The 14,459-nt window shown below is 35.8% G+C and overlaps 1 protein-coding gene across 1 annotated transcript; it reads left to right on the plus strand.

Annotated features, from left to right (window-relative positions):
* The first annotated feature begins 1,872 nt into the window (after nt 1-1,872).
* Nucleotides 1,873-11,076, plus strand: TMEM244 (transmembrane protein 244). Its single transcript, XM_047102997.1, has 6 exons — nt 1,873-1,930; nt 2,033-2,150; nt 3,697-3,770; nt 7,477-7,602; nt 9,148-9,192; nt 10,982-11,076. Exons 1-6 carry the CDS (start codon nt 1,873-1,875, stop codon nt 11,074-11,076), a joined length of 516 nt encoding a protein of 171 aa, XP_046958953.1.
* Nucleotides 11,077-14,459: the final 3,383 nt, after the last annotated feature.

Genomic DNA, 14,459 nt, shown 5'->3' on the forward strand with positions numbered 1-14,459 from the left:
AGAGCTATGAGAAGAAGGTCTCATCCTTTTCATTATTCCCTTATAAAGGATTGTGTCAGCTTACATGAAACCACAAAGCCATGCAGGTCTTAAAGAAAATTGAGGTGCTAAGGGTACAAACTTGCAGCTAATCATGAGTCCTAGAACTCTAATGCACAGAATAGAGAGTATAGACAACAATATTGTATTACAATCACCAACTTGCTGACAGACTAGATCTTAAATGTTCCAACCACAAAAAAGAAATGATAATTACGTGACATGATGAAATGCTAACTATAGCTGCAATGCCACTTTATAGTACAATATACAAATGTATCAAATCAACATGTTGTACAACTTAAATTTACAAATGTACCAAACATATTTCAGTTAAAAATAATAAAATCCAAAAATAAATGGATAAATAAAAGAATGGGGATAGGAGGAGATGAAGGATCATGAGGGAGGGGAGATTAGGCAACAAGGAGTGGGAGATACTGAAGGGCAAAAAGGGAGGAGAATGATGGGCAGAGGGAGAAGAGACTTGGGCTAGGGGAAGTCGACAGGGAAAGAGTAGGGGGGAAATGCTAGGCATGGTATGAGTGTGGGTGGGCGGAGGGCATGGGACCCTGAAGGTGCTAGAACCCTTAAGTACTGATTTCTTGTGGTTCTCTTAGGCCAGACAATCCACCCATTTTTAGGTAGTTGAAAGAAGGAAGTTCTTGGTAAGCCCATAAAGTTGGTCCAGTTAGCAAATTGGTTGTGGTGTGCTGGGCGCTAACTCTCTTCTCTTCTTGTCTCTAGCAGAGGGCTCCTCTGTGCCCAGGCCAATTAAAAGATTTGGTAGATTTGGTGAATTGGTGATTCAGAGAAGATGAATAATGCTCAAGTGTTATAAGAGTTGACCAAACAAGAAGACTTTTAAAAAGATTCAAAAGGGAAAAAGACAAACTAGAGAATTTCCATGTGAAATGCTGACATTTTTATTATATTCACAAGAATATATTTCAAAAGATTAATAGGGAGGTTCAGACATTTTCAATTGTTTATTGGCTTTTTAAATGTTTATTCATGTGAACTGCCTATTTATATTCGTTGTCCATTTTTCTCTTGGTTTGTTTGTCTTTTTTTTAATTTGTGTGTGTTTATGTATTATGGGTATCATTTTTTTGCTCTTAATATATATTGCAGATATTTTCTTCCATTTTATTTCTTGGCATTTAAGCCTTTAGTCCATTTCCAGTTTATTTTGGTGTCTGGTACGAGACTGGGATCTAATGGGATTTTTCTGTCTAGAAGTTAGACAATTTTCACAACACTGTTGAATAATCCATCTGGTCCCCATTAATCTGCAATGCTTCCTTGGTAAGTCTCATATGTGGTAGAGGCCATTTCAGGCCCCTCTCTGGTGTTTAGTCAATTGCTCTGTAAATTCTTGCACACAGGCTTAATTATTATTGTGCGATTATGTACTTTTTTGTTCACACTTTTCAAATTTTCTTAGCTGTTCTCATATTTTGACTATTATGATAACTGAGATTTAAAATCATTTTGTCAGGGGCTTCTGGGTGGCTCAATCGGTTACGCCTCCGACTTCAGCTCAGGTCATGATCTCACGGCTTATAAGTTTAAGCCCCGCATGGGGCTCTGTGCTGACAGCTCAGAGCCTGGAGCCTGCTTCGGATTCTATGTCTCCCTCAATCTCTGCCCCTCCTCCTCTCTCTCTCTCTCTCTCTCTCTCAAAAATAAACATTAAAAAATTAAAAAAATAAAATCATTTTGTCAAATGAAACTATGAATGTTGGCATGAAGGAAGTATGTTATGGTAGATGGAAGGTAAGTGCTATGGATTTTTTTGTACTGCATTAATCCTTGGGGCAAATGTCGACCATGTCAGCCTTTCCAGTCCGAAAAACTTTCATTGTGGACTTTGAAGTCCTTCCCACCCGTGGGTCTCCAAGCAAAACAAAGGTAGCCAACACTATCTAGTGGTCATTCATCGTCTTTTGTTTGTCAGACTCGTTACCGACAACCGTGTGAAAAAGCCCAGGCTCTTGGACCTCACGCCTCTGTTCTCCGCAGGTTGTTTTGCAGAATCTCCTTATATGTGTCATTCTCTTCTACACTGTGTACTACGCGGTTCTGGGCATGTGCTGCATGATGCTCAAGTAAGTAGTGCGTTTCCTTCAAACAGAATGAAAAAGCTGAGATTGAATATGAAAGGAGTTTATATTTAATTCTTGACATGTCTTTATGGAAGAGAGGATACAACTTAAATATGGTGTATTTTCATGCCATTCTTAAGCAAAAATAAGCAAATGTGCCGTCTTCCAAAATGATCAAAGCACAGTCTTGAAATGATGTGGATAGATAGGGCCAGACAGGACTGTCCCCCTTACTTCTTTGGAAGATGGTCATGGAAAGAAAATGAAGCTATTACTCCCTGGGCTGGTATTGAATCCGAGCAGTTTGAATGAGAAGGGAATTTAGAGATAATCTACATCAAATTTAAATATTCTGATATATACTGAAATATCTCTTGGACTCAAGTCAGGAGACCTAAATTCTGGCCCAGGTTCTTACTAACTTTCTGAAACATCTTAACTAAGCCATAGAACTTCTCTTATTTTAATTGTCTTCATTTGTCAAGTGGAAGTAATTGATCAAAAGAAGGTTATTATGAGGACAAAGTAAAACGTGTATTTTTAATGCTATTTCTATGTAAGTGGGAGGCAATTTTTTCAGGTAATTTTTTTAGTCTCGCTGTGATTTAATTTTGTCTCTACAGATTTAGGTTGCCAATACATTGACTGCCTTGAAATACATTACGTAGATTTACAAATAATTTCTAAGAAGCTGAGTGTTTATACAATTTAATTTTATTGTGCAAGCAAGGAGTTAGGACCCTTTGATTTCAATATGCAAATGAGTACCCAAAAATAATTATACCAACTTCTGCAATGGGAATAATGCTATTCAGCATGCTTGCAGGCAAACCCACCGAGGAAGCATCTGCTGCTCTAACAGGGTCTCAGCTGTTGCTGGGACTGGAGATGGTGAGGCCATGCCTGGAGCAGACAGGAGCTGAGAATCTTTAGGGCTCTCTGAGCCTCATTTCAAGGATTTGTAGTTAATGTGAGTCAGAGGACAGGAATTTTAAGTTCTTGGGCCTTAAAGCTCCAGGAGGCAGCTAACTGATTGACCAGCTGCACACAACTACAAACAGGCACAGTAGAGGGGGTATATTTATAGACTCCAATTTTACAACAGGAAGAGGTCTCAGAGATTAACCTTTTCAGTTTACAGATGAGACACTGACGTTTGGCTCCAAATGGAACTGACTTGCCCAGATTCACAGTTTCACAGCACCATCAGGATTAGAACCCGCGTCTTGTTTGTTTCCATGCCTATGCTTTTGACACAGAATTAGATTCTCCTCCCATATTTGATGTCAAAGACCACCAAGATTACAGCGGAGACCCAAAATACAATGAAGTCCACTTGGTGGACAAAGTGGATTTAATTGGACAAATAAGACAATATGGATAAAAAGATTATTTGGTTGCCATGCAGGTCAGCCAGCTTCTAAATGTCCCACACATGGTAAAGCTAATGCATTATGTTGTATGTGAAGAGTGATATTCAAGGCCTTGATGTACGAAGCTGTGAACTGCCTCCTCCAGGGTAAACTATTTTCATTTGTAACATCTTCAGGGTGTATGAGTTGGATGTCCTGGCACCATTTGATTTCAAAACGAACCCCTCATGGCTCAACACAAATTATAAAGGTAATTGGTTTTAATTTCCAATCTTTGTCAATTAGTGTCAAATGCCTCCAAAACTCAAAAATAGTTGTTGTTTCATAAAAATTTATAAAATATCAGGCTTTCCTCTCAGCCATCTGTATCTTATATCTGACTTAAGAAATTAATGTAGAGGGGCGCCTGGGTGGCGCAGTCGGTTAAGCGTCCGACTTCAGCCAGGTCACGATCTCGCGGTCCGTGAGTTCGAGCCCCGCATCAGGCTCTGGGCTGATGGCTCGGAGCCTGGAGCCTGTTTCGGATTCTGTGTCTCCCTCTCTCTCTGCCCCTCCCCCGTTCATGCTCTGTCTCTCTCTGTCCCAAAAATAAATAAAAAACGTTGAAAAAAAAAATTAAAAAAAAAGAAATTAATGTAGAAAAAATGCCATCACAAATTTTAAAGTGGCTATTCCTTAAAGATGGGATGGGATGGAATGGTGGAATAATTGAAAAGAATTACTATATGAATTTCTATTTGGTAATTTTATAGGTAATTTTTTTGTGCATTAAATATTTTTCAAAGGAAAGGAAGAATGATTTAATATGTTGATGTAAAAATGCTCATGAGATGTGGCATGGAAAATGAAGACAATAGTGTTTGTGTAGTGTAATTATTCATTTTTGTAGAACAGAGTAAAATACATGGTGTCAGTGGTAAGAAATCTGGAGAATTATGCAACAAACTGTTATCTCCCAGCTGGGATGACAGAGGACTTTCATTTTCTGCTTTGTACATTTCTGCTTAGTTTGATTTTTCTTTCCAAGATAGGAAAAAAAGGGGGGGGGATGATATGAAAGAGTATACTAAGGAAAAATTTATCTTTTTAAATTAATCATTTTTGTTGAAAAAGTAATTATTAATTAATACCTGCTATACTCATCACCCGTATATATGTTAATAATAACAGCTATTTATATTGAATCTATGTCAAACATACTTATTTGGTGGGTATTCAAGGTAAGTTTGTCTCATCTTTAGAAAAAGAAGATTTTAATGTTATTTCCATTATAAAATAATACACATAAATTAATGAAAGCTTATAAAATAACTACAAGTAGCAAGGAAAAAAACAGAAATTCAATCATAAACTTACATTCAAAATATAATCATTCTTAACATTCTGTTAAATTTCTTCCGACTTTTTTTTTTAAGTGAATTGTGGATTCTTTAAACATTACAATTCTTTAGAAAACCACTGGACGTGGTTTGTTTGGAACAAATATGCAAATACACAAAAATTGCCTGAAGCCAAAGAAACCCAGTTTTGAATATGACTTGTACAGGAAACTTGGTCAGTTAAAATTACTGCATTCAAGAAGAAAAGCTTTAGAACAACTTCCTCAAATGGGTAACCTTGTTTGGTGCTATTATGGATTCAAGTTTGGATAGACAAAGAATAAGTTAGGAAAAAGAGGCTTTCATTCTAATGAGACACAAGAGGTCTAACATTCTATTTTAACCTTCTCTTTATGCACTTCCCTATTGAACACAGAATTCACTTGTTTTCTATCAAAACTGTCCATAGTTGATATCGTCACAGTAAAGAGTTAAGTAGGGGCTGTGTATGTGTTTTGGGGAGGGGATTTAAAACTCAACTGTTACTATTTAATTCTTGCCTTTGGGTCAGTCAATGAAAGATAGGAATGACACAGCTTATTGGAAAGGCTGTGTTTTTACATAGCAGAGATTAGTGAAAATCCCCAGGATGCCTGGCACGGTTTATATCGCTCTTTCCCCTCACAAAACACTAACATTTGTACAAAGATATCAATAAAACCTTAGCCTATTAGATCTTTAATTTTGGGCTTGGGGAGATAACTGCCATAACTCTTCAAAGTTGTTACTTTGAGAATTTAGACTAATCTCAGAGATAAAGTGTAAGAGTAATCTCAGAGCCTTGGGCATGTATCTAGGGTCAAGTTTCTTGTCTGTTTCAATGATTTTGTCACCCAGGAGAGTCGGTTTAGCAAGGACACTGGAAAGTTTAAGTCTAGTTAAAACATTTTGATTACTAATAGCTTTCCTTTACATAGCAGAGAATAGGTTGCAAATTGCTTTCATTTTAAGTTAACATCCTCCCAACATTTTTTTTTTTGAGGTAGATAAGATAGCACTCCATTTCCCAATTATAGAGAAAGACTGACCCAGAGGTTGAAATTGTGCTAAAGGTTTTATAACTAAGCTATGAGGCAAGACTGTAACATTGGTATCCTGACTTTAAATTGTGTACTGCTTCTTTTACATCATGCTTTCTTTCATTTCATAAACAAAGCATAAGCCTTTTTTATCAACATATGCAAATATAGCTTGTTCAAGACAAAAATCAATGTCTCCAAGCAGCTGCAAGTTAACCTATAAAATCTGTAAATGCTGATAACGGAGGCATCTCTATTTCCCTATAATAATCTGGGGGCTCTGTGAGCCACTGACAGAGGCAGCTGTGGAAATGTGGTAGAAAGACGTGGAGTCACTATGACACAGCAATGCACTTCCTTCCACAACCTTGATTGTAGGGAATAGGACATACTGAACTGAACCTCATTCCCTTATGATAAAAAGGAGCTGGTGTGAATTCTCCATTCAACTTCTGAAACCTGTTAAGTTAAATTAAATAAAATCGAAGAAGAATAAGTGGAAGGCCTTTAAAAAGGATGGCAATTGGGACCTGCTTACTTGGTTGGTGTTTTGCTTGCCCATGAAACACTCACTGGCTCGTTGGTTAATAAATGACTTCTGCACGATAGCATATCATGTGATTATTTAACCCTTTGTTTTGAAAAATAGAGAGTTGGCCTGTCTGGATTCATTGATTCCTGAATTATAAGAACGTATAATCAATTGCTGTGTTTTGTTTTGTCTTGTTTTGTTTTCAAAAATAGAAAGGTAATTTTTATGGAAAGTGATACCATTGCAAAGGGACCTTGACATGTGTCACGTATATTTGTCACATGCATTTGATGGATCTCTCCTTTGAAACCACTTTAAAGATCCATACCAAAGACAAAAGGCAAAGGTTGACCCTTCACACATTCAAGGCTCTTAGAGATTTGTGGTCCTGACCTATAAATAATGAGCTCTTTATACATGTTCAGGGAAAGCACTCCAAGACAATTGGGGGGATTTAGAAGAGTGCCTCCATCCACATGAGCCATTTATGAGGCTTCCTTTCATCCATGGTTATCAGTTATGTGTCCCAAATGACTATCTGGGCATGCCATTTTATTATAAAGACACAAAGGAATTCATTTCCAAGTTAGGCAATGATTGGTACCAAAGAAATGTTATAAATCAATGAACTCTTATGTTTCTTTTTTTCATTTCCTAAAACTGAGAACTGAATTTCTCATTAGTTTCTAATATATCTTAAATGGAGATTTGCAATCCAACTGTAGATCAGCAGGTATTGATTCCATTGTAACCTTCCTTTATTATATTTTACCTTTTAAAATGGTAAGTACAAAGAAGTACAAAAGAGATACTGTTATTTTTCTATTAAGTCTGAGGGTTATTAAGAAATAGAATATGATAACAAGTTCTTATCCAAAGTTGAGGATTGTTAAAAGATGGGATATTTTAAACATTCTTGCCAAAATGTCTTCACAGACATTGTTGTAATGGTCCTATTACTAATTGTGTTTCAGAGTTGTTAGTTCCTCTAGTTCCATATAATTATATTCTCCATTCCATTTGCAGTCCTTTTAATCTCAACACAGGTTACCTACTTGGTGTGTGGATTGCTTTTCGTTCTGGTTGTAGAAGAATGGGTCTGGGATTATGCTATTTCAGTAACCATTCTTCATGTTGCCATCACTTCAACTGGTAAGCAAGATAAAATAAAGGAAACAAAGTATGTTAAATCTGATGTTGTACCTAAATTGATTCATAAGAGTAGAACTTTGTTATATGCATATTGCCCTCTGATGGCTAACTAATAAAACTGGTTAGAGTTCTTTATTCCTTCCCACACTACTCCTCCCCACCAAGTTCTCTTACCACTTCCTGGGGAAGATTTTTATTGGCTACACCTTCTAATTCAAAATGGTACTGAAATGTAGATAGATGTGTCCTATTCTCCTCTCATATTCAACTTGCCAACAGCTTGTACAGGCTTTGCCTCTGTTTGGAATACTTTTGCTCCAAAACCCTCCCTTGAGGCAGAAATTGACCAAATCCTGGGACCTGGGACCTGAGGAAACTCATACTGGTAGGCTGGCAAACTTCCCAACAGTAGTTAATTTACCAAGAATACTAGGTTTAAACTAAAGGGTTTTATTTCTACCTGTGATCTTTGGAGTCAAAAGAAAATGGATTAAATTCCAATCCTACCTTTTTAAAAAGCGTATGGTCTTAAGGAAAGTCACAACATCATTCACATTAGTTGTCTCCTGTGTAGATGGGGGAGACCCAGTGACAAGTCAATGAGAATGAGAAATTTTCTGACTAGTGTCTAAGCATATATTTATTCAGTAAATGACAGTTCAAACATTCTTTCCTCTAGCCATTCGAAATGTACTCTTCTATTGTAACTTTTCTCCCTTCCTGTCTTCCATTGAAAAAAAAAATACTAGTCAAGGTATACGTGGTAATCAACCACAAGTTATAACTCAAAGTTATTGTTTATTAGCAACTTAAATCACTCTTATATTTTCAGTGCTGTGGTCTATTAATGGTTTAATCAGTCTCCATCTTAAACAATTTCCAAATCAATTGCTACATCCCAGCATCACTATTATTAGAGAATGCTGGTATATCAATATCCTAGCCCCCTGGCACACACCCTCCCTTAGTAACTTTTGGAACCCCTGAACCCCATAACTCAAATTCTCTGTCTTACTTTGGGGACTAAGTTCAAATGGAAGACAGTCATAGGATATTTGCAAACGGGCTCTGGAGCATAGGGTGGCTCAATCTTCAAGGCTGAGATAGGCAACAGGTTCTAGACCCAGAAAAGTTACAAGTTAATTGTCTGACACATGGCACAAAGAAAGTGCTTAACAAATATTGCTGAGGAGAATTGAGCTCAGAGCGAAGTGGCTCAGAACTCCAGGGTAAGTCAGGTTTTAAGGATGGTCTTAGGATCATCTCTGTTGCATAACACTCGAATCAACTCATAATCAAATCAACACTCAATCAATTCAAAACATCATTCCTAGAAGAGGAGTTTCAGGTATCTGATTTCACAAATGACTTTCTAGACTACGAATTAAATACAGCTTTGGGGATACCCAATTTTATGAATGTGGATAAAACTTCTCTTTGTTATGTGGATATGATCTGACCAAACAAGTATTTCTTCATTGACTAAAAAGAAAAATAACATATATTTTAAAAATGAACAACATCCTTTTTTTCTTTCTTTTGCAGTTATGTTGGAATTCCCCTTGACATCACATTGGTGGGCTGCTTTAGGTATATACATATGATACCATATGTTATACACATGTGTGTATGTATTAGGTACAACATAAATATTTATATATACAGTGGGGGCATCAAAATATTTTTTGTGTGGGTCAGGTAATTGGACCAGAAGACTGCTCAGAGTCTCCATCTTTCTAAAATTACACAGAGTAAAACACTGGATATAGATTTATGACATATTCTTTTGGTTCTCTTTCAATATGAATGACATTGCTGTTTTCATAGTAGCATTATTTCATCTATTTTTTTTCTTCCCACAAATCAAACAACTGAATTAATCAATTGTGTATCTAGTAAGAAAATTAGCCAATTTACAGTGGACTTTTCTAAAGCTTTTCCTTTAGCTTAAGCCATGTATGGACCACAAAAATTTTTACCTTTCCTCTTTTTAGTAAGTTTGGCAATAGTTTTATCTAAATATTGTCATGCTTAATAGTGGAAAATAGAAATGCAGCATTTTACTACATTGTTTTCCCCAAAGCCAAGTTATCTGTTTATAGTATCAGTATTATTTATATTACTCATTAGCTCCCTTCACTAGAATTTAATTTTCCACTTCCCTTACATCTCCATAAGCCTTAGTGTGTATTCTTCTCTAATATTGTTCAGTACATACAGAACACACATGAGAAAGTACTGAAATTTTATTTTGCATGAGGCTTTCAAAAAATGCACATTTTTAATAAATCAGAAAGAAAATCCTGAAAGACATGCTATAATTAGAAATGCTCTTATCTCTCCATGAAAAACAAGAACTTATCTCTTGGATTTTATTTGCAATACCACAAAATTTACTTTATTTAAAGCCCTAGGCATTTCAGTCACATAGCAAATGCCACCTGATGACAGAGGAAGTCTGTTGGTGAACTGGAATGGCCAATAGAATTGCTAAAATAGTTGGGTCACTATTTCAGTTTTAAGAACTAGGGTTGGTTTACTCAGAGAATGGTGGCCAAATGACGTTTGAGGTAACCTTCTTCTGTTTGCGTTGAGTTAAAAAATTTAGATATAAATGAAATGTGGCTACACAGCTTGGAAATTCTATCTCATGGTCCCGCACTAGATGTGTGTCTGAGTGAGGAAGTTGTCCAGTCCTGCTGAGCCTCTGATCCCCTAAGGGCTCTCACCTCTGGGAACTTTACCTTTCATGGGAGTTACACTGTTACCGGCATCCAAGGAATCACAGATTCATGGAAACCCTGTTAGGCTGGATTAATATTAAAACAAAACATAACAAAACACAAGAATCGCTGGGCCAATGAAATCAGAGCTAAAGGCATTTTCATATAACCGAATAGCGCAGGTAGGTAGACTTCTGTTTTCAAAATCTCTTCTATGCTAAGAAATATTTTCCAAGTTAGAAGAGAGCATATCTTCCATTTATAATTAGAGAGGAAATACCTTATAAAATATTTTTAAATAACAACAACACAAACAAATGGCAGGTCTGAAGAGCTACAAGAATTGAGAATCGTGAAATCCCTGGCATGTGCTTTGACTTCATTGTCTTTGAATTTCTGAGTTTTAAGAGCTCCTTACTATTAATTTGACACAACCACGCATCTATTCCCTGAAGGAAGTTTTGAATTTCAACAATTTATCAGCACAGAATATATACCTACTGTCTCTTAGCTGAATCTATAAACTACCCTATTTCAAATGCTATGTCAGTTTCAGGAACATTATTTTAGTCATGACAATTGTTCTTATTCATAATCTCACCAATGAATTATTCATTATTGGTAGTTAACCAAAACTTCCCTTTCATTACTTGCAGGATCCGGCTTAATTTCAATGATATGTGGAGGCCAGGCTTTCGCATACTGTTTGTTCAAAGACAACTTTATCTATCCAGATCTGGATGAGTTTTAACAAAACAGCTGAATTAATTCACCTCAGACTTTCTGTATTATTACATACATTGTGTCAGAGCTAAATTGTAGTTTTTTGGTTCACACCTTATATTCAAGGTTGAATGTATTCTAGATACTTTATAACTATGAAAAGAAAAGGAGAAGTTAATGGAGAACAGAAGAATCCTAGTAAGATATTCATGAGCAGAATGTTGCAAATTCATAAAATGCAGTATTTACCAAAGAGTGTTCCATAGGACACTAGTTTCAAAATATGTTAATAGTGCCATGCAAGGAAAAAAAGTTGCATGTTTAAGTATATTTGTAGAATCTTGGGTTTATGTAAAATATGTTTATTTTAGGACTTCTCAGAATCTTTAACATACTATTGAGAACAAGACGTGTCTAAGTAGTAGTATACGTTATGCACTGTTTCTCAGACATATTTGACTAGGGACACACTTTATTTCTGAGACACAGAGAGAAAGACAGAGCACAAGTGGGGGAGGGGGAGAGAAAGAGGGAGACACAGAATCCGAAGCAGGCTCCAGGCTCTGAGCTGTCAGCACAGAGCCCGATGGGGGGCTTGAACCCATGAACCGTGAGATCATGACCTGAGCCGAAGTCGGAGGCTTAACTGACTGAGTCACCCAGGCACCCTGGGGACACACTAGAAAACTCTGATGTATCGTGTGGGTGTGGAAATTATAATATAGAAGAGAGTGGAGTTAAAACTACTACAAATCCCTATAAGCTGAATTAAATTCTATTACTGTCCCACAGTATTTGTTTTTGTGATAGAGCATTTCTTGTAAAATTATTGCCTTTTAAAAAATATCAGTGTCTATTTCTTTCCTTAGACTATGTTCTTTTAATATAGTGCTCCTCAAAATTTTGTATGCATTTGAATCACCTGGAAATCTTATCACAATGCAGATTTGGGTTTGGAAGGGCTGTGATGGAGCCTAAAATTCTGTATTTCTAACAATTCCGAGAAAATGACTGTGCTGTTGGTTCATGGGCCACAGTTTGAGTAGCAAGGTACAAGTGGTTGGGAGCAGATATTTTTAGAGGTTATATAGCTCTGCACTGCCAGTCCTATGTTGTTGTTTTTTTTTATATCATTGTTATGCAATGTTTGTTGAATTGGATTAATACTGAGACTAGTTAAATTTATATAATTGTCTTAAATATTTACCACTTGTAAATGTAGATTAAAGCCTCTTTTGATATAAAATTTAAGTGCATACCATGGTTACAGCTAAAATATAAATATAAGGAAAAGGATAGGAAAGTAACATATACCACTTCCCCTCCATCCACGTATTCCCACACACAAACATTTTGGGCAACAATTAGAAACTAAGTTAAACCAGCTCTAGAATTGTTTCCTAGATGACTCTTTTTTACTCTAAAAATCTAATTCTTCCATAAAGGTTTGCATTTAACCACTAAGAAATGTCATGCTAATTATATGTATTCATACATACACAAAAACTACACTGTTGATCAGTTACTGGTTAGATAATTCAAGCTTCTCATGCACATACAAGCACAAAAGTATTCCTACTTTCTTCCTTGCTTCTTTCTCACATTTACTTATTTCCACGAACTTTTGCCTTCCATCCATTATTCTCAATCTTTCCATTAATTTCCTCCAAAATATTTAGTTATGGAATTAGCAAAATATGTAATTCATCTAAATCAAAGGATTGTGAATTCCAATTATTAATAAAGATTTTTCTTTCATCTTTAAAGGAAGGCAGCATAAGGTAGCTATGAATGAATGGGTCAGCATTATGATCTTTGATTCTCTAAATAAAACCCTACTGAAGCACCCAGAAAAGAGTGTATGGTTAAATATATAACAAAATTCAATCCTGCTCTACGCAAAATACAAATATCAAACAAACCGTGAATTACTAATGAGAAAGTCTGCCCCTATAGAAACTCACACATGGAAGAAATTTACAGAAACATTAAAGCTGCCTAAATAAATTTGATAATTAAAAAAAAGATTTGGTTGATTAAGTACTTTTTAATATATTGAGAATTAAGTTACACTAGTAAATTAGAATAACAATCTCCCCAGACTCAGAAGACCATAATATCTTATCATTCTGTAGTGTAGCTTAATTAGCATGTTTATTTCTAGGATTAGGAATCCATCTGCTCAGGTAATTACTATTGTGTGAATCCTCTTTATTTTTTTCTCCTGATCACAAGAATAATCTGTGATTTTCTTCTCTTACTCATTAAAATGATTATCATTATCTATTTGATGACACCACTTGTCACACAAAAATTAAAAATACAATTACAATACATATTTTAGCTTAAAATATTATATATCAGATATATCAACTAAATAGTTACTTTAACTTTTATTGCTTTGAATTGCATATAAACTGAAAGACCAAGAATTGTGCCCACTTAATGTACTTTTCCAGTGTCCCTTACAGAATCATAAGAAGATGGAACCCTATCCAGTATTTGGATGCATATTTTTCAGGACTGAAATTATGTACACATTTAAAAAAAAATACACTAATATTTTTACATCATGACCTTTCCATAAATGGCCTTTATTTATTTTTTTCAGGTTTTGTTTTGGTTTTTTTTTTTTGAGAGCAAAAGCGAGAGCATGGGTGGGGCAGAGGGAGAAGGAGAGAGACAATCTTAAGCAGTCTCCGCACCCAGCATAGAACCCTACATGGGGCTCAATCTCACAAACTGAGATCATGCCCTGAGCCGAAATCAAGTGTCCAACTGAGCCACCCAGAAGGCCCTCCATAAATGTCCTCTTAAGTTATTATACCATTGTGACATAATGCAAATCAATTTGCATATTCCTTTAATAATGTTTTACTTAAAATAATTTTTTCCCAAGTGAATGAATAATATCTTTACTTTTACTGACAATGATCTCAAAAAAAAAATATATATATATATATATATATATATATAGACTACTTTCATACCTCTAGTATAAAGATTAGACACCTATATAAAATTTAATGGGCTTTATTAAGCCAATGTACCACAGTCCCTGAATTGATCATTTCAAAAGCTGTTTGGTATCACTGTAACATTGTAGGGATTATTCTACAGAAATGTGAACAAATAGGAGTGCCTGGGTGGCTTAGTTGGTTAAGTGTCTGACTTCAGCTCAGGTCATGAACTCTCGGTTCGTGAGTTCGAGCCCCACATCGGGCTCTGTGCTGACAGCTCAGAGCCTGGAGCTTGCTTCGGATTCTGTGGCTCCCTCTCTCTCTCTCTGCCCCTCCCCCACTCATGCTCTGTCTCTTTCTGTCTCAAAAATAAATAAATGTTAAAAAAAAAGAACTTTTTTTTAAAAAAAGAAAGAAATGTGAACATATACACTATGAGATAGAGAATTTT

The sequence above is a fragment of the Lynx rufus genome, unplaced genomic scaffold (assembly GCF_022079265.1).
Source record: "Lynx rufus isolate CCGP_SWC_20201006 ecotype Redwood Valley unplaced genomic scaffold, mLynRuf1.p SCAF_6, whole genome shotgun sequence".
NCBI lineage: Eukaryota > Metazoa > Chordata > Mammalia > Carnivora > Felidae > Lynx > Lynx rufus.